We start from the raw sequence: 26,632 nt of genomic DNA on the forward strand, positions 1-26,632 counted from the left end.
TGGGGTTTTCTAGATATACAATCATGTCATCTGCAAACAGGGACAATTTGACTTCCTCTTTTCCTAGTTGAATACCCTTTATTTCCTTCTCCTGCCTGATTGCTCTGGCCAGAACTTCCAGCACTATGTTGAAAAGGAGCGGTGAGAGAGGGCATCCCTGTCTTGTGCCAGTTTTCAGAGGGAATGCTTCCAGTTTTTGCCCATTCAGTATGATATTGGCTGTGGGTTTGTCATAGATAGCTCTTATTATCTTGAGATACGTCCCATCAATACCTAATTTATTGAGAGTTTTTAGCATGAAGGGTTGTTGAATTTTGTCAAAGGCCTTTTCTGCATCTATTGAGATAATCATGTGGTTTTTGTCTTTGGTTTTGTTTATATGCTGGATTACATTTATTGATTTGCGTATGTTGAACCAGCCTTGCATACCAGGGATGAAGCCCACTTGATCATGGTGGATAAGCTTTTTGATGTGCTGCTGGATTCGGTTTGCCAGTATTTTATTGAGGATTTTTGCATCAATGTTCATCAAGGATATTGGTCTGAAATTCTCTTTTTTGGTTATGTCTCTGCCAGGTTTTGGTATCAGGACGATGCTGGCTTCATAAAATGTGTTAGGGAGGATTCCCTCTTTTTCTATCGATTGGAATAGTTTCAGAAGGAATGGTACCAGTTCCTCCTTGTACCTCTGGTAGAATTCAGCTGTGAATCCGTCAGGTCCTGGACTCTTTTTGGTTGGTAAGCTATTGATTATTGCCACAATTTCAGAACCTGTTATTGGTCTATTCAGAGATTCAACTTCTTCCTGGTTTAGTCTTGGGAGGGTGTATTTGTCGAGGAATTTATCCATTTCTTCTAGATTTTCTAGTTTATTTGCATAGAGGTGTTTGTAGTATTCTCTGATGGTAGATTGTATTTCTGCGGGATCGGTGGTGATATCCCCTTTTTCATTTTTTATTGCATCTATTTGATTCTTCTCTCTTTTCTTCTTTATTAGTCTTGCTAGCGGTCCATCAATTTTGTTGATCTTTTCAAAAAACCAGCTCCTGGATTCATTAATTTTTTGAAGGGTTTTTTGTGTCTCTATTTCCTTCAGTTCTGCTCTGATTTTAGTTATCTCTAGCCTTCTGCTAGCTTTTGAATGTGTTTGCTCTTGCTTTTCTAGTTCTTTTAATTGTGATGTTAGGGTGTCAATTTTGGATCTTTCCTGCTTTCTCTTGTGGGCATTTAGTGCTATAAATTTCCCTCTATACACTGCTTTGAATGTGTCCCAGAGATTCTGGTATGTTGTGTCTTTGTTCTCATTGGTTTCAAAGAACATCTTTATTTCTGCCTTCATTTCATTATGTACCCAATAGTCATTCAGGAGCAGGTTGTTCAGTTTCCATGTAGTTGAGCGGTTTTGAGTGAGTTTCTTAATCCTGAGTTCTAGTTTGATTGCACTGTGGTCTGAGAGACAGTTTGTTATAATTTCTGTTCTTTTACATTTGCTGAGGAGAGCTTTACTTCCAACTATGTGGTCAATTTTGGAATAGGTCTGGTGTGGTGCTGGAAAAAAATGTATATTCTGTTGACTTGGGGTGGAGAGTTCTGTAGATGTCTATTAGGTCCACTTTATGTAGAGCTGAGTTCAATTCCTGGATATCCTTGTTAACTTTCTGTCTCGTTGATCTGTCTAATGCTGACAGTGGGGTGTTAAAATCTCCCATTATTATTGTGTGGGAGTTTAAGTCCCTTTGTAGGTCACTGAGGACTTGCTTTATGAATCTGGGTGCTCCTGTGGTGGGTGCATATATATTTAGGATAGTTAGCTCTTCTTGTTGAATTGATCCCTTTACCATTATGTAATGGCCTTCTTTGTCTCTTTTGATCTTTGTTGGTTTAAAGTCTATTTTATCAGAGACTAGGATTGCAACCCCTGCCTTTTTTTGTTTTCCAGTTGCTTGATAGATCTTCCTCCATCCCTTTATTTTGAGTCTATGTGTGTCTCTGCACGTGAGATGGGTTTCCTGAATACAGCACACTGATGGGTCCTGACTCCTTATCCAGTTTGCCAGTCTGTGTCTTTTGATTGGAGCATTTAGCCCATTTACATTTAACGTTAATATTGTTATGTGTGAATCTGATCCTGTCATTATGATGTTAGTTGTTTATTTTGCTCGTTAGTTGCTATTGTTTCTTCCTAGCCTCGATGGTCTTTACAATTTGGCATGTTTTTGCAGTGGCTGGTACCGGTTGTTCCTTTCCATGTTTAGTGCTTCCTTCAGGAGCTCTTTTAGGGCAGGCCTGGTGGTGGCAAAATCACTCAGCGTTTGCTTGTCTGTAAAGTATTTTATTTCTCCTTCACTTATGAAGCTTAGTTTGGCGGGATAGCAAATTCTGGGTTGAAAATTCTTTTCTTTAAGAATGTTGAATATCGGCCCCCACTCTCTTCTGGCTTGTAGAGTTTCTGCTGAGAGATCAGCTGTTAGTCTGATGGGCTTCCCTTTGTGGGTAACCCGACCTTTCTCTCTGGCTGCCCTTAACATTTTTTCCTTCATTTCAACTTTGGTGAATCTGACAATTATGTGTCTTGGAGTTGCCCTTCTCGAGGAGTATCTTTGTGGCGTTCTCTGTATTTCCTGAATCTGAATGCTGGCCTGCCTTGCTAGATTGGGGAAGTTCTCCTGGATAATATCTTGCAGAGTGTTTTCCAACTTGGTTCCATTCTCCCCATCATTTTCAGGTACACCAATCAGACGTAGGTTTGGTCTTTTCACATAGTCCCAAATTTCTTGGAGGCTTTGTTCATTTCTTTTTATTCTTTTTTCTCTAAACTTCCCATCTCTCTTCATTTCATTCATTTCATCTTCCATCAGTGATACCCTTTCTTCCAGTTGATCGCATCTGCTACTGAGGCTTCTGCAATCTTCGCGTAGTTCTCCAAACTTGGCTTTCAGCTCCATCAGCTCCTTTAAGCCCTTCTCTCCATTGGTTATTCTAGTTATCCATTCTTCTAATATTTTTTCAAAGTTTTTAACTTCTTTGCTATTGTTTTGAATTTCCTCTCGTAGCTCAGAGTAGTTTGATCGTCTGAAGCCTTCTTCTCTCAACTCGTCAAAGTCATCCTCCATCCAGCTTTGTTCCGTTGCTGGTGAGGAACTGCGTTCCTTTGGAGGAGGAGAGGTGCTCTGTTTTTTAGGGTTTCCAGTTTTTCTGCTCTGTTTTTTCCCCATCTTTGTGGTTTTATCTACTTTTTGTCTTTGATGATGGTGATGTACAGATGGGTTTTTGGTGTGGATGTCCTTTCTGTTTGTTAGTTTTCCTTCTACCAGACAGGACCCTCAGCTGCAGGTCTGTTGGAGTTTACTAGAGGTGCACTCCAGACCCTGTTTGGCTGGGTGTCAGCAGCGGTGGCTGCAGAACAGCGGATTTTCGTGAGACCACAAATTCAGCTGTCTGATAGTTCGTCTGAAAGTTTTGTCTCAGAGGAGTACCCGGTTGAATGAGGTGTCAGTCTGTCCCTACTGTGGGGGTGCCTCCCAGTTAGGCTGCTCAGGGGTGAGGGACCCACTTTAGGAGGCAGTCTGTCCGTTCTCAGATCTCCAGCTGCGTGCTGGGAGAACCACTACTCTCTTCAAAGCTGTCAGTCAGACAGGGACCTTTAAGTCTGTGGAGGTTCTTGCTGAGTTTTTGTTTGTCTGTGCCCTGCCCCCAGAGGTGGAGCCTACAGAGGCAGGCAGGCCTCCTTGAGCTGTGGTGGGCTCCACCCAGTTCGAGCTTCCTGGCTGCTTTGTTTACCTAAGCAAGCCTGGGCAATGGCGGGCGCCGCTCCCCCAGCCTCGCTGCCGCCTTGCAGCTTGATCTCAGACTGCTGTGCTAGCAATCAGCGAGACTCCGTGGGCACAGGACCCTCCGAGCCAGGTGCGGGACACAATCTCCTAGTGTGCCGTTTTCCAGGCCCGTTGGAAAAGCACAGTATTGGGGCGGGACTGACCCGATATTCCAGGTGCCGTCTGTTTCCCCTTTCTTTGACTAGGAAAGGGAACTCCCTGACCCCTTGCACTTCCCGAGTGAGGCAATGTCTCGCCCTGCTTCGGCTCGCGCACAGTGTGCTTCACCGACTGTCCTGCACCCACTGTTAGGCACTCCCTAGTGAGATGAAACCGGTACCTCAAGCAGAAATGCAGAAATCATCCATCTTCTGTGTCGCTGGGGCTGGGAGCTGGAGACCGGAGCTGTTCCTATTCGGCCATCTTGGCTCCACCCCGTAATTGTTTTTCATGAGGAATAGTTACCTATAATCTCAGGGTGCAGCTTTGTGGAACTTGGTATTAGGTTTTTTTGGGAAATGGAGAAATAAAATTCTAATAATAATCTCAACTGTATTCTTAGTGCACTAATAATAGCAGTGCTTACAAAATACCATTCTCATTTAGCTACACTGAAAAATAGCATTTTAAAAGGCATTGAAGAGAGAATTTCTGTAACTTTTTGAATAGTCTTGTTTGAGGAGTTGGCCATAAACCTTTAGAATTAAATGTCAAAAAAAAATTTCAAAATACCTTGTTTTGAAACAGAAGGAAACAAACAAAACAGAAGGAATTTTTATGCCATCATTGTTTGAATGTCATGACCTATAAATGAAAAGAAACAGAATAAAATCTTGTTTTCAAACATTAAACGTTAGGCTGGGTGCAGTGGCTTCATGCCTGTAATCTCAGCATTTGGAGAGGCCGGGGTGGGAGAATTACTTAAGTCCAGGAGTTCGAGACTAGCTTAGGCAACATCATGAGCCCCCGTCTCTAGAAACATTTTAAAAATTAGCTGGGCATTGTGACTCACACCTGTGGTCCCAGTTAGGAGGCTGAAGAGGGAGGACTGCCTGTGCCCAGGAGGCTGAGGCTGCAGTTCCACCACTGCACTCCAGCGTGGGTGACAGAGCAAGATGCTGTCTCAAAAGAGAAAAGAAAACCAAAATTAAATGTTACTGAATTTTAAGGCAACTGTATACAGCCAGACCGTTGTATGTGTGGGTTCCACATTGGCGAGCTCCACCAACTGGAGATGGAAAATCGTTTTTTTAAAAGAAATGGTTGCATCTAGACTGAGTATGTACATATTTTTTTCTTGTTATTATTCCCCAAACAATAAAGTATAACAACTATCAATATAGCATTTACATTGTCTAGGTATTAAAAGTAGCCTAGAGATGACTTAAGGTATACAGGAGAGTGTATATAGGTTATATTTAAATACTAAGTGCCAGTTTATATCAGGGACTTGAACATCCATGGATTTTCGTATTTTGTAGGGGAATGTCCTAGAACCAGTACCCCACAGATACCAAAGGATGACAGTACTAGTGAAAACAAACAGCATAGAATTTTTTGAATCTAAGATACTATTGATTGGGAGATAAGTTAGTATCTTAATGTATTATATTTTATATTTTACATATTTAAAAGTATATTTTCATATATTTTCTGCTACTGCCAGAAAAGAATAAGCCATTTCACTTGGAGAAAATAAAGGTGTTAAATACAAAACCAAAAAAAAAAAAAAAAGGGAAAAAAATGCCAGCAATTAACTATGGCACAATGCTTTCCCTTGGAGTTTCTAATAATTCTTAAACTTACAGATTTTTACATAAAAATGACTTTGCCGTATTCTTAATGCTTGTCTGCGTAAATAATACTTTTGTCTCAGTACCTTTTATAGAATCCTTTTGAAGACACTGTGAACATCAATTAAATCAAGATTAAACCAACAGTATAATTTTGCATTGTGCACAGGTAATAACCATCTGACAGCCACCTGGCTGCCAGGGTTCACACTGGTTGATGCATAAGAAAACCATTTTGGCCGGGCGTGGTGGCTTATCCCTGTAATCCCAGCACTTTGGGATGCTGGGGCTGGCGGATCATGAGGTCAGGAGATGGAGACCATCCTGGCCAACATGGTGAAACCCCATCTCTACTAAAAAGACAAAAATTAGCTGGGCTTGGTGGTGGGTGCCTGTAGGCCTAGCTACTCAGGAGGCTGAGGCAGGAGAATCACCTGAACCATGGAGGTGGAGGTTGCAATGAGCCAAGATTGCGCTACTGCACTCCAGCCTGGGCGGCAGAGTGAGACGCCATCACAAAAAAAAAAAAAAAAAAAAAAAAAAAATTCCAATTTTAAAGACTTTGAAATATTTTTAAAAATGTGTCTAGGAACTAATGAAATATGGTATGAATTTGTATTTACATAGTTTTGCCAAAAACAGCACTTTTGCCTTATCCCTCTTGATAGGTTCAGGGGAAGAGTTTGGGGAGGACATTTTTGTTTCTATTGAAACAAAACTGGCTCCTACTGGCCTCATCCCCTCCCTTCATAGGAAGGCTCATGATCTGGTTCTGAAGGATTCTTTTTGGTGATTCAAGCTGGTTTCTGCTGCCTCTCATTTCATCCTCTCCTTTAGACTCTGTCTTTTTTAGTTTGCTTGAAAAATACTTGTCAAAGTATTTGTTGACCAAACCTACCCTCTGGAAGGCCCAGCTTTGTCAACAGCTGTTTACCTTGTCATCTCTACTCTAGACAATAGTGCAGTAGACAAAAAGTGTTGGATTTGGAGTCAGGAGTTCTGTCTCTGGGCACCAGTTGTTTTCATGTGAACAGTCGTTAGGTGGTCTATTACTGGGAAGTTCTGCAGCTCGGTTTCTTTCTTTCTTTTTTTTGAGACAGAGTCTGTTTCCCAGGCTGGAGTGCAGTGGCGTGATCTCAGCTTACTGCAGCTTGCTTTCTTAAGTCCTTGTGGCCTAGAGGTAGATGCTTGTCCAGCTTACTCCAGTATTCCTCTGGACCACTTCAAGGGTCTCTGATGTAACAGGCAGACATGCCCTGAATTCTGCTTGTTTTCCTGTGAGCCCTGGCAGGGATGCCTTTTCCCCCCAACCCCCCTGCCCACATTTATCTGTCCAGGGGGATTCCTTTTTAAATTTATTCTAACAATCTGCTAGGAGGTTCTGACTGTCACTAATATAAGATTATAAATGTAAAGGCCTTGTCACATTTTAGAAAGCCAGAAAATGCAATGTTTTCTTCCCATCTGATTTTAAAGGCTATTCATTCTTTCTTTCTGTTTTTGGGGGGTGGTGGGCAGGGGAAGGGAGAGGACATTGTTCACTAAATTTGTTGTCTACTGGGTCTCTTTAATTCTCAGCTTATTTGCAGAGCAGATTGTCCTGTCTTGTGCCCAATAACTGAATCTGTGCCAGCTTATGTCACTAAACTCTTTTTACTTCAAAATGCCATGATTTCAGACTTAAAATACGAAACACTTTGAGATCGAGTTAGATAGCAGATAACATCTAATTCACATTAAAGAACACAGTGCTCACCCTCCACACCTTACAGGTAGTTTGGTTTTAGGAGGCGCTAGTGTGAAATCAAAGGGCAAAGTAAGATCAGGGATAGCTCCCTAAAAAAAAAATAGTAGCTCCCTACTTTATAATAAGAGAAGGAAAAACTAGTAATACCTAGGCACATGCAAAGCTCAGAAACTGACAACGATACTTGTCTTTCAAAAAGCTAACGTAGGCTGGACATGAGCGGTGGTGGCTCATGTCTGTAATCCCAGCACTTTGGGAGGCTGAGGCAGGTGGATCACCGGAAGTTAGGAGTTGGAGACCAGCCTGGCCAAAATGGCAAAACCCCTTCTGTACTAAAAATAAAATAAATTAGCCAAGTGTGGTGGCCTGTGCCTGTAGTCCCAGCTACTCGGGAGGCTAAGGCAGGAGAATCACTTGAACCCGGCAGGCGGAGGTTGCAGTGAGCCGAGATCGTGGCACTGCACTCCAGCCTGGGCGACAGAGTGCGACTCGGTCTCTAAAAAACCAAAACGAAAAACAAAAAACCTAATGCATATAATCTATTTAGTTATCATGATTTTAGTTTTCTTACGTTAGATATTAAGAGCTGAAGACCTTCCCCTCTTCACCACTGCATTTTGTCCACTTTGCTTTTGCCACTTTTTCGCGTTGTTCCCCATTTGGCAACAATAAGGGATAAGCATTAAAAGATCTGCAACCTAGGGAGAGCGCATTGGCAGATGATTTCCACTGGTCAGAGTCTCTAGATTCCGTAATAAGGAAATTGCTTACAGTAAAGCTCAAACTTTCAGCTTTGTATACAGATTCATGAAAGAAAACCTTTGAATTACTGCTTTTGGGCATCTTCCACTCAAGTTGATAGCTGCATTGAGATGAGTACACAGTTGTTTGACTTTTCCTTTAAGCTTCTTGCAATTTGATTTAGGACTGTTGTACTGAGCGTATGTTAAATCTCAGCCATTATCCAAGGCGCTGTGATAGAAATTTCATTAAGATAAGGATTGAGCCTTAGAAAAATCACAGACTAGCCCTTGGGGCACAGTGCTGGGGAGAGTATGCTCTGAATCCATGACCTACAGGATGAATTAGGCGATTGATAGAGTCTGGACCCTTAGATGATGTGATGGTCATGGAGAGGTACTGCAGAATTAGAGGGGGAACTGAGAAACAGCCCACGAACTTTGGAAGCTAACATGTGTCTAAAGTATACATATGATGCTAACAACCTTTTGTAAATTGTTGTGCCTTCTCCGATTGTGGATGTGGGAGAATTGGCAGTTAATTTTGAAGCTTCCAAGTGATTGACTGCTTTGAAATTGGAAGTGAATTCAGGCCTTCCTTGGGACCTCTTTAACTCCTCTTCCCCTTGCTCACTCCTCTCCAGCCATGGAGGCTCCTCTGGGCCGTCTCTTAAACTTAACAAACGCCATCTTGCCCAGGCCTGCATTTGTTTGAAATGATCTGAAGATACCTTGCAAAGCCACATCCTCACTTCCTTCTATTTTCTACTCACATGGGACTTGCTGAGTGCTGTGAATAAAATAGCAAGCCCTCCTTCCCCTCTTGCATACCTGGCTATATTTATCTGCAAGGCACTTATGAATGTCACTGTCTGAATGTAAACTCCTTGAAAGCGAGGACTTTCGTCTGCTGATGCTTTATTACACCTGATATTTACCTGGAACAGTGTGTGAGTCGTAACATTCAGATATTTGTGGGAGGGTGAAAGGTAGGAACAGAGGAAAACTCTTCATGTATTTTATTGTTACTGTCTCTTACTAGAAGGTAAAAGTCCACAAGGGCAAGGCTGCACCCCTAGCACTTAGAAATGTGCTGGCACATAGTCAGTGTTTTAATAAATAATTGGAGAGAAAATTTGTGCAGGTTTGGTTGTGTATACTTGATTATGCAACCATAGTAAACACATATACAGATGTCCTTTAAAAAGTAGAAGTGTTTGTTCCTATATACACCAAAGTTATGCGTGCAGTATAACCTGTAGTAATAGAGCATAGAAAGCCACATAGCATATTAGTTAAGAGGCTGAACGCACAACTGCAACCGCCTGTGCTGAGCCCCGATCCCAGCTTTACCTCCTACTGGCAGAATGGTCATGGCAAAGTTATTTAAGTGCACCATACCTCAGTTTCCTTTTTTGTAAAGCGGGAATGATGGAAGTACCTATCATAGGGTCAAGGGCATTAAGTGAGTTAATATAAAGTGCTTAAAATAGTGTATGAAACAGAGTAAACATTCTGGAATTCTTCATAAAAAAATGTTAAGACAAAATATTTATTGATATTATTACTAATTCATTCATATTGGGTACTAAAGAGTGGAAGAGTCCCCTGTTAATCCCGTAGCCCAGATGAAGATGACCCTTTGGATCTGTCTCCAGAGGAGCTGGAATATTTTAAAGAGATGAAAGCAGGAAGTGACAGAGATAGGATTTTATTTCCTAAGGGGAGGGTCTTACTGCTTCTATTCTTGCCAGGGTGCTAATTCTTTTCTGTTTTTTAAAATTGCACACAAAATTAAGTGAATCCAAGGAACCTTCCCTATATCACATAGAGCAGCTTTCAGTGTAGTTGTAGCAGGTAGCACTTAGGGGAAACTCAGTGTAGAGAGGATGTGTTGTCAGGCTGCTGTTGTAGAAACTGCCTGTAGTGTGCATGAAAAGAAAGCAGAAGTTATGTGCAAGGTGCGACTGTATGGCCATGTCATCAGTGGGTGTGTCAGCAGGAGAGGGACACTGCAGAACAGATATGCAGTTCCAAACATGTCAAAGAGAAACAGTAGCGCCTGTGCTATTGGACAGCGGAAAAGGTGTCCTAAGAATTTGAAGAAAGGGGCTGGGCACAGTGGCTCACTCTTGTAATCCCAGCACTTTGGGAGGCCGAGGTGGATGGATCACTTAAGGCCAGGAGTTCGAGACCAGCCTGGCCAACATGGTGAAACCCGCTGTCCCTACTAAAAACACAAAAATTAGCCAGGTGTAGTGGCGCATGCCTGTAATCCCAGCTGCTCGGGAGTCTGAGGCAGGAGGATAGCTTGAACCCTGGAGGTGGAGATCGCAGTGAGCTGAGATCACGCCACTGCACTCCAGCCTAGGCAACAGAACGAGACTGTATCCCCCACCCCTCCACCCACCAAAAAAAAGAATTTGAAGAAAGGGCAGAATATACCAGTAGAGATGGTAAAATTTGGACATTATATAACCATGGAAAATATTTGTTCAGCCTGTAGTATCCCAGAAGATGGAAGAGTTTGAAGAGAAAAGGGAGTGGGAGCAATGGGAGGCCAGAACTTTTCTAATATTCCCTGGCTAGATTGTAGCATTTATTACCTAATCAAGAAAGGAGAGTATTTGATCAAACTAAATTCATATTTACAAGTATATTTTACCTGTGCGCTAGACAGGAAGTGAGTATTCTAAGGACTGGTAGTGGTGTGGGTACTCAACTCTTTAACATAAACACTAAACAAACTGTTTAAGATATGAAAATTGTAGTTCTTATCCACATAAGGAATGCATACTTTGGATCTATTGCCAGTTAAGTTAGTCAGAGGTCCTGCATTCCTTCTCTGGCCAGTCCCGGACCACCTTCTGCCAGCTGCTTCGTGCCACCTTTTTCTAACCAGCTTCTGATGTCCAGTGCATATACACTGATACTAATTCAACCTGACAGAAATGTAGACAGAAGAGAATGTCCAATGGCATCTTAAGAAGACTCCAGAAAAATGAGTTGGTCAGACTGTAAGTGAGTCACTCTTCCTGTCTTGTCCACCGGAATTGAGGCTCACTGATCCTACTTTGCCTAAAGAAGCTTCTATGCAAACAATGAGCATATACATTTGTTTGCATCTAAATGTATTTCTGTTTCTAAAGCTGGATATCCAGTAAGAGTTTATTTGCAAATGATTCGTTTGAAATGATTATAGTGTGGGTTAACGTTGACTTGATAATATTGCACATATTACATTCTCCTGTGAGAGCTATCCCACAAGAGCAGCAACTTAGTATAGGAAAAAATAGATAAATAAAACAACTAAAACAACAAAAAGTGAAAACCTGCATCATGCCTGTAGAAACGTTTGAACCCCTACATGGGTGAAAAGTACAGTTATGTTGGAAGCCAGTGCCTCAGGAGCAAATGCAGACTCCCAGACTCATACAGTGAGTTTGGGTCAGTTTCCATGGCACTGCCTTGCACGTGGGTGCCCTCTTCTGGAATACTGAAGGCAAGACTGAGAAAAAGGAGTGAGACTTGGAAGGTATGCGGCGGGTGGGGCTGGGGGCAGAATCTGTATGTGATGCTTACTAAAATTTTTTATTGGTGAAGACTGAATTTTGTCTTCTGTGCTGAACAGAGAAATAGCTGTTAGAAATTTTACTAATTAGGTTTTGTGTGTTTCCTTTAGAAAGAGTCTTAAATCATAAGAGGCTGTTCCTTCCAGGGAATGTATTCTATGTAAGTGTTGAAAACAGGTTCATTTGAGGCATTTGTCCTGAATTATTCCTACTGAGCGCTAATATTTGTGTGGAGATTTATATTTAATAAAGTGCTGTCGTGTATTATCTCATGTCATCATAACCTTAATGATGCTGGTGGTGGTGGTGACGAAGGTGGATCTGGTGATAGGAACAGATGCTTTTTGTTTACCGTATGCCAGACATGCTACATGCCAAGCATCATACATGGATCTTCTCATCTGATCTTCACAACAGCTTGTTAATATGATACTATTATCTGTTTTATAGCTAAAAACTTGAAGGCTTACAGACAATGATGACCTTACCTACCTAAGGTCCCAGAACTGGTGAACACTAGAGCCACTGTTTAAACTTGGGTGGTCTAACTGGAGTTCTCCAGCAAGAATTGCTTTTGGCATCTTCTAAATTAATAATCATTACTTGCTGGCAAACTGAACACTCACAGGTAGAATTTCCTTAACAAATGAAGGGAGACCCCAGAATTCTTCTCCTGTAATAGAATTCAAATGAATACACTGCTGCTAGGCATATTTCTTTGGCACACTTTCTTGTTCTTTGGTCATATTGAGCGTTCTAGCCTCTCCTAGCTGATTCCCTCCACCAACATAAGGGTGACTAATTCACCTCTACTGAATTCTTGCAGATAAGGGACGGTTGTCATTGCTACCAGAGAGCTCTGCCTGGTTAACCTGTGGGTACCTGGTACCTATCGTTTCTTTGAACCGAACTCCTGGTCTTCCACGAGTGCTTGCTTCTTTCCGTGTGCGCACACTGTTACCCATTCCCTCTTCTTCCTCTTGTGTTCGTTGTCTTGTTTGGTGGCATCACCTTCCACCAGCTTTTACATCAGGGTTAGCCTTGTACCCACTCTCTGAACATAGCTCCATGCACATCTCAAGCTACTCATCCCGTTCTTCCATTTTACTTTCTAAGTAGCTTTCAGAGCAGGCTTTTCCTTCATATTCACACAGACTCGCAATTTAGTTTCTCATCTCTTGACGGTACTATTCTGATGCCTTTTGTAGCTGGCTTTTCTGTCTTCAATTTTGTCTCTCTCCAGTTTTCCCTCCACACTACAAGCAAAACTGATCTTACCAAAACCCAAGTCTCATTGTTACTCCCCTCTTTAGACCTATAGTGACCTCCCATGTGTTAGAGGGGTAACTCTAAGCTCTGACAGTGCATCAAGATCATCTTGGTCCTTAAACAGAAGAATGCCAGGGCCCACCACAGGCCAGCGACTGAGAATTCCCTGCATTGCGCCCTGGCACATGTCTTTCCTGAAATCTGCACGTGTCCTCACATCCTACTTGGATAGCTAATGGACATCTCAAGGTGAACCATCAAAAATGGAACTTCTTTTTCTTACAACCTGTGCTAACTTTGGTTTTTCGTGTCTTGGTTGATGGCAACCCTACCCTTGAAGTTGCTCAGGCCTAAAACTTAACTACTATTATCTCAGCCCTCCCAAAGGACCAGTCAGCTGGTCCTCCGGGACCTACAGCCCCTGCTCCCACCCAAGCCAGCTCCTCCCTGGCACATGCGGTACCCCGTGACTGATCACCCTGCTTGCGCTCCTCCAGTCTATTTTCGAAGCAGTACTTAGAGTGACCCTTTAAAAATATAAATTAATCTTAGATCTTCACTCAGAACCCTTCAATGTTAACCATTTCACTCGGTGTAAAAGCCAGTCTCCATAGTGGCCCACAAGGCCTTTGAACCAGAAAGTCATTCCCCAACTCTGCAGAGGTGTCCTGGGGCAGTGCAGTGAGCTCACAGGTGTTTCTTAGGCTATCTAAATTGTCAAGGGAAACACAGCTCTTTTCATCATCTGTCAAACACTGAACGGCTAGTTCAGCGTCAACATCAGATTGTGCTATATTCCTTTTGACGTCATAGCTTTGAGCTGGATTTTCACCACTTGTTGTGATAAAAATTAAGTGCTATGAGAAAACGAATGAGTGGCAGTGTTAAGTCTGATACGAGATTTAGGAAGTCATATGGCCCAGAGGCACACACATCCATTAGTAAGCAATCGTTATTTAATAATAAAAATGATTTTTCTTTCAATTTGTCTGTATTGTTTCTTCAAATGACTGTAAATTGTTGGGTCCAAACTTAATAAGTATTTATACACTATTATTCTGTTACTAAATGGAATATATTTCCTTTGGCCTTGGAGTGTCATAAAAAACTTAAACATTAAAGACTCTGAATCAAGAAAATGTGGGAACCTCTGCCCCACAAGCCCGTTTGCTCTCTGGGTATTCTCCGTTCACTGCCTCTGCCCCAGCCACGCTGGCTTTCTTGCTTGCTCTCACACATCTAACATGCTCCAGCCCCTGGGCCTTCTCTGGGCCTGGAATGCTGTTATTTTATCATATTTGCAAGGCTAATCTCCTTTATGCTTTCTTCAAATGTTTCCTTCTCCATGAGGCCTCCCATGACCACTTTGTAGAAGAATGTTTCCACCCTCATCCCCAAATTAGGGTTCCTCTTCTCTCTTTGCTCTATTTTTTCCAGAGCAAACGTCACCTTCTAATATGTAGAATTTACTTATTTATTATAATTCTTTATTTTTAGCTCCCCTCCCCACCCAGGGTAGAAGTTTTTAATTCTGTTTTGCTTACTGTAGTCTACCAAGCACCTATAATATCTGGCACATTATAGGGAATTAAATACGTATTCATTGAATCATTGAAGACAGACATACCAGAAGATGACTGGCAGGAGCAAAATGGATAGTAGTAAAGCATTGGAGTCTCACTGGCCATGTCCAGCTCCTTGCCTCAGTTTTCCCATCTGTAAAATGGGTTATACTATTGCCTGTTTCATAAGACTGACAGTTCGATCCCTAGGAAGTAGCCCAGAGGCTGGCACATAGTAAATGCCTAACCATTGTTAACCTATTAGGTTTACGGTACCATGGCGAGTGCTGTGGCTGTTCTGAATGACTTCTCATTTACGTTTCTTTGAGAATTAGAACATGTACTCTCTCTACAATGCCTAGGAAGTAAATGCCATAGATAATGATGGACGAAATGATTTTCCTTTCCCTTTTCAGAGGCAATTTATGATTTAGGGTTTTACTTACTTTTTTCAGATGGTGTACTTACTTTTGACTTTTATTTCAGCCCTGAAAGTTGTGCATTTGTACTGGCCCTCTTGTCTGTTGGTTCCAGTTTTCTGTGTTTCCATGTCATCAGCCTGAAGAATGGCAAAGAGGTCATGTTGTTCCCACTGGTCCTTTTATTCCACTTGCAACTGAAGTCATTTCTTCTCACTCCTTGAGATTCTTCTAATTTGCCTTTGCCCAAGTTATGTATAAAATTCAACTCGACTAGGTGGCTGTTATTATTTTCTATGTACAACCCTTGCGGTACACTTTATAAATACAGGGTGATACAGGGAGCTTTGACACCTTAACCTAACTTCTTTTTGGTCCTAGTTTTATTACAACAATTACATAAACATTTAAAGAAATTTTAAATTTAAATTCAAAGTATACTATTTATTAAAGTTCTGGGAAAAATTGACGGTAAAACAGTATACTGTTGAGTATATTGTTTTATACAGGCTATAGTATACTACTGATCTCAGTTTTTTTCCAGACCTTTGCAGGATTAGCTAGAGTGAATTGGAAAGTTAGTGCCACATACCATTATTGATAGCATAGTGTGGAAGACAATGGAGGAAGTAGACATGGCAGATGGCTATGTTCTTGCATTCTCTTAGCAGATGGCTGTTGAGTACCTTCAGCCGCCCCTTGTGTTGAGGATTCAAACTGGAATTCAAGACACTGGTAGGGGAAAGTGATGAGATTTTAAAAGGTAGCGCTAAGAGTTTACAGAATTTGGCATGGTGGGTCTGGGGGTGATGAGAGTGGCAAAGGGAACAACATACATAAAAGGCATGGGAGCACAGCTTGTATCTGTGTGGTTCAAGCAGGAGGGAAATGGTAGAGGACAGGTTGAAAAAAGAAATTGGGGTCAGCTTGGAAAGGGCCTTAGGACATGCTACAGAATATGGATCTTGTGTAGGATTTGTGTAAAGTGGCTACATTATCACATTTGTGGTAGTAGCATGCAGGTCAAGAGAGAAGGATGAAAACAGAAGAGGGTTTTTGTGTTTTTTGTTTTTTTTTTGGTATATAGAGGACATTAGAGAAGAATCAGTAGATTATAGGCAACAAAGTCTTGATAAAACTGTAGAAAAACAGCAGGAATAAAAATCACAGAAACAAGTGAAAAAATCCAGAAGGATTCTAATTGTAAATAAGCTACCAGTTGGCAATCATGGAACACCATTATTGGAATGCTTTAAATAAAGTTTAGAAAAAAACATTTCAGGAGGTTTTGCCAGAAAAAATATAAGATGCCTAGTTAAACTTGAATTTCAGAAAAATGATGAATAACATTTTAGTATAAGTATGTCCTGTGCAGTATTTGGGACATACTTATACTATATACTGTTTTTTGATGTGAAATTCAAATTTAATTGGGTAACCTATTTTTATTTGGAAAATCTGCCAATCTTAGTATGATTCAAAAGGTTGTGAGAAGGCCTGGTGATCAGAGTCAATGATCTGGTCCTTCATTTGATGATGGAGTGTTTTGATGAGAGAATATTACCATGTTTACTTGGAGGTCAGAAAGAAGTAAAGGCCCCAGGGAAGCATTTTCTTTTTTTTTCTTTTCTTTTTTTTTTTTTTTTTTTTTTTTTTTGAATGGCGTGAACCCGGGAGGCGGAGCTTGCAGTGAGCCGAGATCGCGCCATTCTCCTGCCTCAGCCTCTCCGAGTAGCTGGGACTACAGGCGCCCGCCACCACGCCCGGCTAATTTTTTTGTATTTTTAGTAGAGACGGGGTTTCACCGTGGTCTCGATCTCCTGACCTCGTGATCCGCCCGCCTCGGCCTCCCAAAGTGCTGGGATTACAAGCGTGAGCCACCATGACCGGCCGGGAAGCATTTTCTAGAACACAGGGAGAACCTTTTGGGAAGTCTGTTATACGTTTTAGTGACTGGTAGGGATTTATTTATTTACAACCTTGCTAGGGTGTAAAGTGATTTGATCAAGAAAAATAGGGAAAACAACTACAGAAAACAGAAAATCCAAACTACAGAAAGCATGCAATGCTCAGCAGACTAGAGCTGCAGTGTCCTGTGTATTCAAGAAAACAAAATGGGGTGTTATTCCCTCTGAGAGGGATCACTGAGTCGGCTTTATCAAGTGTGAACAAGGCTGGGCTCGCTGTTTCTTACGCTCTTGATAGACAGTGGCGCTTGTGTTCTTGCTCCTGTTTTCATTAGAACTGCAGAAACATTACAAAAACCCCAACAATGAACACTCGGCTGAGAATGTGAGGTCATAGTAGTGTGACCTCACAGGGAGCCAGGTTCTTGGAAGGCTGTGAGGCTCAGCAGACACTGAACTTGGGAGCTGAAGAATACTGGACAGGGCTTCGGAGAGGAAGGATGGTCCACGCGCCCCCCAGGGGTTGCGATGGGCTCTTCTTGTTGTCTTTATGGTTGCTGGTAAGTTTGTATTGCCATCATTATTGTCAAGCTTTCTGATTTAAAAGGAGCAATTTCGGTTCTTGTTCAAATAATCTCTTAAGTTGTGAAATGAATAGAATGAAGCCATCTAGGGACAGGGATATTTATCCTTTGTTCTTTATTTTCTCCTTTTACTGAAGCCTTTTTGAAGAAGATCCAGAAAGTCTGACACACACAGATTTTGCAATTATATGGTTTTGGTGAATGTGAGGAAAATTAGGTGAAATCACCTGGACCGGGCAGCATAGTAGAAACAGGGCAAATATGGAGAATGAGTAACATGAGGAATGGAATGATTTTGGGTAATAAATTTTTAAAATGTGTTCTCATTAGAATAAGCCTCTTGTATTTGAACAAAATTGGGCCAGTATTGTATATGTGGTATAATTACATTGTTTGCACAGAATGATTAAATAAATGCCATGAATTTTCCCTGGGAAGTGAGCAGTAAGTAGTGATTTAATTAAGAAGAAAATCCTTTCTTTGACGTTTCTTTTTACTACATGATAGGAAAAGCACACATGGAAACACAACTCCAAGGGCTTTGTTTTGTGTTTTGTGTGTAATTATAAAAAGTACTTGATTGTAATTAACATAGTTCTTGGAATAAGTATTTTACATTTCTGTCACTTGTATGAGAAAACACAAAATAACCATGAATTGCCTAAAAGAAATTTCTACTATGAGTTTTCTTATTATGGGTTATACTGTCGATAATGATTATTCAATTTCCTGATGGGATAGATTTCACAAAACTGAATGCTAGTGTTAAGTCTCTTTTTAAAAAAATGTTTACATCATAGAGAGGGGGGGGTCTCTCTGTGATGTCCAGGCTGGTCTCAAACACCTGGGCTAAAGCAGTCCCCCTGCCTTGGCTTCCCAATGTGCAGGGATTACAGGTTTGAGCCACCACACCCAGCCATGTAATGTTAAGTCTATAAAGGAAGATGTAGGATGAAAAAAATCATGCATTTAAAAATGTATTTTCATGGAGATTTTTATCATAATGAAGCAATTTATTTTAACTGGTAGTCATGTGTATTGGGAAACTGTTCAGGGTGTTGAGGGTTACCATACATCTTAGTTTGCCTGGGTCAGTTGCAGTTAATGCCTGCTGTTCTGCCATTGATACTGACTGTGGTTTGGTATTTGACTTAGAGTTTTAATAAGTGAGCTATTACTATTAATAGCTATGGTAAAATAAGCCAGCATGGGTTTGGTAGACGTAACTTTGTATTCCCAGCTTCTCTCATGGTATCATCTGGGAATGTGTGAGTTGACATTTTTACACAGTTGACTCTAAAAGACTCTCTCTCTTTTCCCTATTCTTAGAGCTTCATTTCAAGGGCGGGATGTCAGGTGCTTGCTGATAAAGTGTGCTTCGAGAAGAGTTGCTAGGGACAGTTAACTCCTTTTAATCCTGTGGTGGTTGAGGGGAGTATGAGACTCTGCAGCTACTTGTTATACCAGCTGGTTGTCCGGGAGCCCTGGCTGCCTTTTCAGTGACCTTGAAACACAAGGCCAGTGCTTCCTTGGTAGAGCAGTGGGAAAAGGGAGCTTGTAAATGAGGTAGAATAAGTGACAAGATGGAGCAGTTCTGCTTAGAAATGCATTTATTTTTGCTACAGTGGTTTTTGTCATTTCGCGATGTAAATTTACAACTTATTTTTAGGTTCAGATTTTTAAAAACATGACAAACACCTTTGAGATCATTGAAATACTATATCACTTGCTTTATTAAAGTATAAAATCCGGTGGTCTGGGCATATTCAGAGTTGTTTAGTCGTTACCACTGTCTTAAGGATGCTTTCATCACCCCAAAATAAACAATGCCCATTAGCAGTACTACTTTTTATTGATAATGCTTTCTTATTTCGTAATGATTATAATAGAATATTTAAGGATTTATTATCTCTGTTTCCCCTTTAGAGTGTCCTGGTTTAGACAGTAAATGGTTATTGTGCTTAATGCAAGCCAAGTTAAAGAACTATGGGATAGAGCAAGGGCAGACAAACTCCCATCTATGGGCCCAATTCAGCCCAGCCTGGAATGGCTCTTAGGTTTTTTAAGGTTGTAACAAAGCAACAGCAACAAAGCAGCATGTGTGACAGGGGCCGTATGTGGCCTGCACGCCTACGATATTTATGATTTGGTCCATTATGGAAAAACTCTGACCGCCCTTGGTTTAGCATCTGTGCTAAGTGTGTTCAAAGGCCGTTTAAGCACATTTTATCATGAGCACGTCTTACTTCCAAGTTAAGATAAAGGTTTGGAAATTAATGTATCCTCATTAGTTTCAGTGTTACAAATACAAGAGACCCCTCTGTACCTGACCGCAGGCTGTAGTCTTTAAGCCCTTTCTAGGGCGGAGTTCTCAACGTGTTGCCTGCGGAGCTTTCTTCCTTCAGTTAGGTTTGTGAGATCAGAATTGTTTTACACTAATTATTATAACACTATTTTTCTTTTTCACTGCGTTGATATCGTATGGTGAAAAACAATAGTGGAGGTCTTAGTAGAACTTCAGGCAGTGGCACCAAACTCTTCTAGTCATTGTATTCTCCACTGTCATGCCCTCAAAATGAAAATAAAGGCCAGTTTCACCTTTAAAAAAAATCCTTGATGAAACCAGTACAGTTTATTTCATTTCAACGCTTGAGATCATGTCTTTTTAATTTTGTGTGTGATAAAATGGGAATAAAGCACTTCTGTTCCTGATAGTCTCCAGGAAAAACATTCATCTGTCATTTAAGTTGGGGTTAAAACTGGTCACTTTTTTAATTTAATGTCATTTTTCCTTGAGAGAATGACTGACAAACTATGGTTATTGGCAAACATTTTCTTGAAAATGGAGTAAGCCTAGTACTTTAAGGAAAACAGCTGATAGTAGTTTGTAGCAAATGATTACATTTGAGCTTTTGAACAAAAGTTAGGATTTTGGAAAACTTATATCTGCCAGCAAAGGTTTGGCAGCTTACCAATACTTGGACTTTAATGGTGACGTTAGTGAATATGTTTTTTTTAAGGTTTTATAATGAAATGTGTCAACACAAATTTTGCAAATAACCAATGTGTGATGTTACAAAATCATGTATAGGTGAAAAGATCCATTCAAAATACAAGATAGATTTTAATGTAAGAGTACAAAAAGTTAATCGACACAATTTTTGATTCCATATTGCAAGTAAGAACATACTTTAGGAAACTACCACTTGTCTCATTTTGGTGTTGTATCAAAAAAGAATATCCACAATTATCTGAAAAGGATATTAAAATATTTCCTTTTTCTAATGAAATATGAGTGAGGGCACATTTTCTTAATGCGCTTCAACTAAAATGATACATTGTTACTGGTTGAATATAGAAATGGCTCTTAGAATCCAACTGTCTTGTACTAAGCCAGCTGTTAAAGAAATTTTTGTTTTAAAAAAACAGTGAAACACTGATTTGTCTCATTAAATTTTAGTTCTTCTGGAAAACAATAGTTGTATCTTTATAGTATTAGTTATACAAAATAGATTTATTTTTAAGTGAGTGAATATTTAAAATGTTTCTATTTTCATTACTACTATGGTAAATATCAGTAGGTGTAACCCACATAAGTGAAGTGGAGTCCTTCTAAGAATGTAAAGGTCTAGAGACCAAAAAGTTTGGGAACTGCTTGCCTAAGATTTAGGCAATCTGTTCTTTAGTTCTTTAAAATATGGTAACTGAAACTATTTTTATGACTATTTAAACATAGAATGATCTCATCTAAGTGTAGCTGAACTGAAAGAAAACTATTAGTATTTCATCAGCTATTTTCCTTTTTGCCATTTAAGAAAAATCTATTGTTTTCTCTCTTTATGAATTATCATAGCAATGCTGGGGTGAAAACAACACGGCTAGAAGCTCATTCCGAAATGGGGAGCACGGAAATTTTGGAAAAGGAGACCCCAGAAAATCTCAGTAATGGTACCAGCAGCAATGTGGAAGCAGCCAAAAGGTTGGCCAAGCGCCTTTATCAGCTGGACAGATTCAAAAGATCAGATGTCGCGAAACACCTTGGCAAGAAGTACGTTCTGACCCATTGCTGGAGTCTGAATTCTCTTCTGTTTTGTGTGTGTTTTAAATAGTTTACCTTTCAATAACCAAGTCTATTCTGTTTTCTTATAGCAATGAATTTAGCAAACTAGTTGCAGAAGAATATCTGAAGTTTTTTGATTTTACAGGAATGACGCTGGATCAGTCACTCAGGTATTACTAAGCCTCCTTGCTGCTCTTCATTGCCTTCAAATGATTAGTTCTTAGAGGAGAAAGTAATGCCTTCTAGCTAGAATCTTATTTTTTTAAAAAAACTTCCAGATATAGGTGGAGTATTCCTTCTCCAAAATGTTTGGGTCCAGAAGTGTTGTGGATTTTGGATTTTGTCATGTTTAGGGATGTTTGTGTTATACTTACCCAGCTGAACATCCCAAATCTGAAAATCTGACATGCTTCAGGGAGTATTTCCTTTGAGCCTTATTTCAGCGCTGAAAAGTGTTGTAGATTTTGGAGCATCTCTGATTTTGAAGCATTTTAGATTTCTTATTTTTGGGTTTGGGACGTTTTAGCCTGTACTTTGTGAACTTAGCTCAAATTGTATTATAGATATTAAACACAGCAAAGAGTAAGAAAAATGTGTTCATTTAACGAAATGACACATGAATTGATATTCTACACCTAATAGTAAGCCTGAGTTCAGATGGTAAACAATTGGTAGCAAAGCAAATCTGGATAAAAAAATGCCATCTGTAGGAGTTTTTCTGTTTTTCATTTTTTTATTGTTGTAGGATGCAGATAGCATAAAATCTATCATCTTAGCAATTTTTAGGTATACAGTGAGTGGCATTAAAAACATTCATAATGTTGTCCAACCATCACCACCATCCATCTCCATGATTCTCTTCTTGTAAAACTGAAGCTCCATACTCGTTAAACAATGATTTTTTTTTTCCTTCCCCTCCTTTCCCCCAGCCCCTGGCAAACACTATTCTACTTCTCTTCTCGATTATTTTGACTACTCTAATGTAAATGGATATATACATTATTTGCCTTTTTGTGACTCATTTAACTTAGCGTAATGTCTTCAAGGTTCATTCGTGTAGCATATATCGGAATTTCTTTGCGTTCTGAGGCTGAGCAATACCCCATTATGGGGACTATATATACCACCATGAGCTTCAACACACCCTTGGGTTGCTTCCATGCTTTTGCTATTGTGAGTAATGCTACTGTGAACATGAGCATACAAATATTTCTTCAAGATCCTGTTTTCAATTGTTTTGAGTAGGGAGTTTGCTATTGTGAGTAATGCTACTGTGAACATGAGCATACAAATATTTCTTCAAGATCCTGTTTTCAATTGTTTTGAGTAGGGAGTTTGGTTTTTGAATGATCAGTTCAACACCGCCTCCCCCCACCCCCCACACACACAGTTTATAGATTGTAGAATTAGAATTAGATTTTTTTCCTAAGCATTTGCTTACTATAGCCCAATAGCCTTTTTTTTTTTTTTTCTTTGAAGAGTAGTCTTGCTCTGTCACCCAGGCTGGAGTGCAGTAGCGCCATGTTGGCTCACTGCAACCTCCGCCTCCCAGGTTCAAGCAGTTCTCCTGAATCAGCCTCCTGAATAGCTGGGACTACAGGTATGCACCACCACACCTGGCTAATTATTTGTATTTTTAGTAGAGATGAGGTTTTGTCTTATTGGCCAGGCTGGTCACGAACTCCTGACCGCAGGCAGTCTACCCGCCTTGGCCTCTCAAACTGCTAGGATTACAGGCATGAGCCACCGTGCCCAGCCCCAATAGCCTTTTAAGGTGATGCTTTGGAATTAACTCTCCAGTGGAATAAAAATGAATGTCAACATAATCAGTAGAAAGTATCTGTAGAATTGTTTCCAACAATATCCACTTTTTCTGACCTTTTCAAATGAAGGTGTCTAAAACTCACTGATTCTCACGTTTTACATTATATTGTATTACAGGTTTCTAAGTAGCTGAAGGTAAAACCTAGTCAGCATTTCATTTTACACACTATTTATAAAATGTCCGTGTCTGGAAGAATTCTGAGATCATCTAGTATAACCCTTTAATTTTACAAATCAAGAAACTGAGGCCTGGGAGGTGAAGGGAGGATGTTTGGACTGGAGTGTAGTACTGCAGTGATTTAACGTGGGGCTCTTTTCATGCAGCAAAGGTACTCAGGTTTTCTAACAAAAACAGTTAATCAGTGGATGAAAGATCTATATTTTTCCCTTGCATTCTCATGTAGTTTATTAAAGTTATGAAAAATTAAAGTTTTGTCAATATATAGTTTGTTAACCTTAATTATGCCTATAATAAGAAGGCAAAATTTTCATAGAAATGAGGTTTATGGTATGTTTCTTACCATAGTAAGATTTCTTAGACATTTTGAATGATTTTTTTTTTCCTTCCTGTCTCATGTTTAGGAAAATGAATCTACATTGTCAAGTGAGGGTCATCTGGATTCATCTCAAATAAACAGTGCTCTTAGGGACTCCGAGTAGATTAGTGTGTGGTTTTTGACACACTTCCTATAATTTAAAGATATTTTTATACATAAACTAATTCCATTATGTAAGGAATAAATTATATCTCCCAATTTCCTCCTCCTATAACAAATTAATATTAAAATGTGATAATAGACAAAATTAACAGAAATCTCCTGTGCACAAAGCAATGTAATTCATAGTGGCTATAACAGAGATGACAGTCATGTAACAAAATGACAGAAGCACCCTGATGCATATAGAGTTTTAAAACATAGGCTTTATGATGATATATTGTGTCTTAAGTGGTCTTTTTTTTTAAGCTGACCTTTTAAAATTGGGTACTTGACACTTGGTCATAATGAGGAAATTACCTACCTTCCCAAGGCTTTCTTGATGTGCTGACCACTCTGTTATCACCCTGTCATCTTTTAAGTGGACATTTTTTTTCTTTTGAAACAGAGTCTCGCTCTGTCGCCTAGGCTGGAGTGCAGTGGGGCGATCTCGGCTCACTGCAACCTCCTCCTCCCGGGTTCAAGTGATTCCTGCCTCAGCTTCCTGAGTAGCTGGGATTACAGGCGCCCACCACCACGCCTGGCTAATTTTTGTATTTTTAGTAGAGATGGGGTTTCGCCATGTTGGCCAGGCTGGTTTTGAACCCCGACCTCAAATGAACACCTGCCTTGGCCTCCCAAAGTGCTTTTTACAGAATTTAAATACTAATAAAAATTTATATTGAACGGCTATCTAGTAAATGATTTTTTGGGGGGGAAATAACTTTATAATATCTTACTTTGTATAATTAATATCTTAGGTTTATATAAATTGACTTTTAACTATGAAAGAGTGTGATAGCATTTTCTAAAATTTCACTGTTTAAATTTTTCATTCACTTGTAGGTATTTCTTTAAAGCATTTTCTCTTGTGGGAGAAACTCAAGAACGAGAGAGAGTTTTAATACACTTCTCCAATAGATATTTTTATTGTAACCCGGATACCATTGCTTCTCAAGGTAATCTGATACAAATCCTTGAATTTCTTTTTTATATCAATGGTTATTTTCCTTATTATGAAAGTTAAATTTTATTGTGAGAAATTGTGTATCTTCAATTACCTAGTGATAACTATTAACACTTCTGTTTACTTCATTCTAGTCTATTTAATATTTAATGTCAAATTGGAATTAGAGTTTTGTTTTTAGCTGCCTTTTTATTTCATTGTGAGCATTTTCTCATGTCGTCAAATATTCTTTAAAAGCATAATATTTAAGGACAGCGCGATATCCCACTCTTATTTAAATTGTTTTGGTTTCCACTTCTCTAGTGTGACAGCATACTTTCTTTACATTGTTCATGGTTTGTCTGGGATTTTATGTAATAAATGAAATTTCAGTTTTCTTATTTCTTATACATTTGGTCTCTACGTTTCTTGATGAAAGCTCATGTATCCTGAGTTTTGGGGTTAGTTTTGGAAACATTAACAAATCTCACTGGTGGTTGTGCTGTGTCTCTGGTGCTTTTGTTTGGTATTAATTGTAACGATACCGACCACAAACTTTTGTTGCATTTTAATAAACTATGAGTTTATGGTTATTACACTATTTTTACAAAGTAAATGACTTAATTGTAAACTGTTTATTTGTGGACCTACCTTGCGAAGAGAGATCTTTCCTCCGTTTCAATTCCTGCAATAAAGTACACTTTTTAGTGTTTGAAGTCAAGCACTTTGACTTGTGACTGGAAAATGTTTCATAATCTTACAGATTATGGAGTAAATCACTGAGACTAGATTCACAAGAAATAGTAATTACCTCTTAGCTTCAGTATTGCCGATTAACCTGGATAATGTACTTGGTATTGGCCAAGGTGCTTTCCTCAACCTTCCCTCCATCTCCAAGGCTGCAGTCACAGTTAATTTATCACTTGATTAAGGTGACATTCCTGTTGGTAAACTGATGCTATTCAGACCAGTTATTCACTATCTCTGTCACTATTAGCCCTGACAAGAGAATGAAGGAGATAAAAGTGGGCCGTTTTTATTAGAACCTTCTTCAAATCTAAGATGTTTACATTCTCGGATAAAATAAGAAATACAGATTCGTGTACTTAATTGGCTGTTGATAAAGATATTTGAGAGTTGGCTGCTGAGTTCTTAAAATACTTTCAAGAATTTGTTTTAAATATATGTAGAACTTGTGATAATAAAATGGTACTAGAATAAGTATACTTTCAGCCATTTGGTAGCATCTATTTAGAGACACTGATAACAGAAATCACCTGCTATACTAAAGAACTTACTTTTAAAAATACCCTGGCTTTAATTTATGAGTGCAATAATTAGACCTTCTAATGTAGCATAAATTGATAAGATTTTTACTGCATCTGAAACTGCTATTGTCTACTCTACTTGTATAGAGAATTAGCAGAGTGAGAGTAATGAGAACAACTAATTCTAATATATGGAAATGAGAATCTTAACTCTACTTGGAGAACATTTTTATATGACTTTAACCTAACAGAAATGTGTCTTTGGAGGCTCATATTTACTCGTCTCCCATTGTAAGCAATGCTTGTCTGGATATCCTTGTACTATGTATAGATCCCTAATTATTGCTGAAGTGCAAAGCCCTAGAAGCTGATTCGTTGTATCAAAAGACATTGTTTCAAGGCTTTACATATCTACTACCAAACTGTCCTCCAGA

The 26,632-nt window shown here is 39.6% G+C and overlaps 1 protein-coding gene across 14 annotated transcripts in view; it reads left to right on the top strand.

Moving 5' to 3' along the window:
- Positions 1 to 26,632, top strand: part of PSD3 (pleckstrin and Sec7 domain containing 3) — a 575,483-nt gene that overhangs the window by 275,656 nt on the left and 273,195 nt on the right. For 12 of the 14 annotated variants that reach the window (XM_058443514.1, XM_058443503.1, XM_058443504.1 and 9 more), the window contains 3 exons: positions 21,259 to 21,453; positions 21,555 to 21,635; positions 24,831 to 24,943. In XM_058443514.1, the coding sequence (XP_058299497.1) occupies positions 21,259 to 21,453; positions 21,555 to 21,635; positions 24,831 to 24,943 (389 nt within the window). Of the gene's footprint in view, positions 1 to 17,244; positions 17,382 to 21,258; positions 21,454 to 21,554; positions 21,636 to 24,830; positions 24,944 to 26,632 lie in introns of those variants that run through there. The other 2 variants (XM_032162346.2, XM_058443513.1) reach the window with 1 other exon arrangement.

Source organism: Hylobates moloch, unplaced genomic scaffold (genome assembly GCF_009828535.3).
Source record: "Hylobates moloch isolate HMO894 unplaced genomic scaffold, HMol_V3 SCAFFOLD_8, whole genome shotgun sequence".
Lineage (NCBI taxonomy): Eukaryota > Metazoa > Chordata > Mammalia > Primates > Hylobatidae > Hylobates > Hylobates moloch.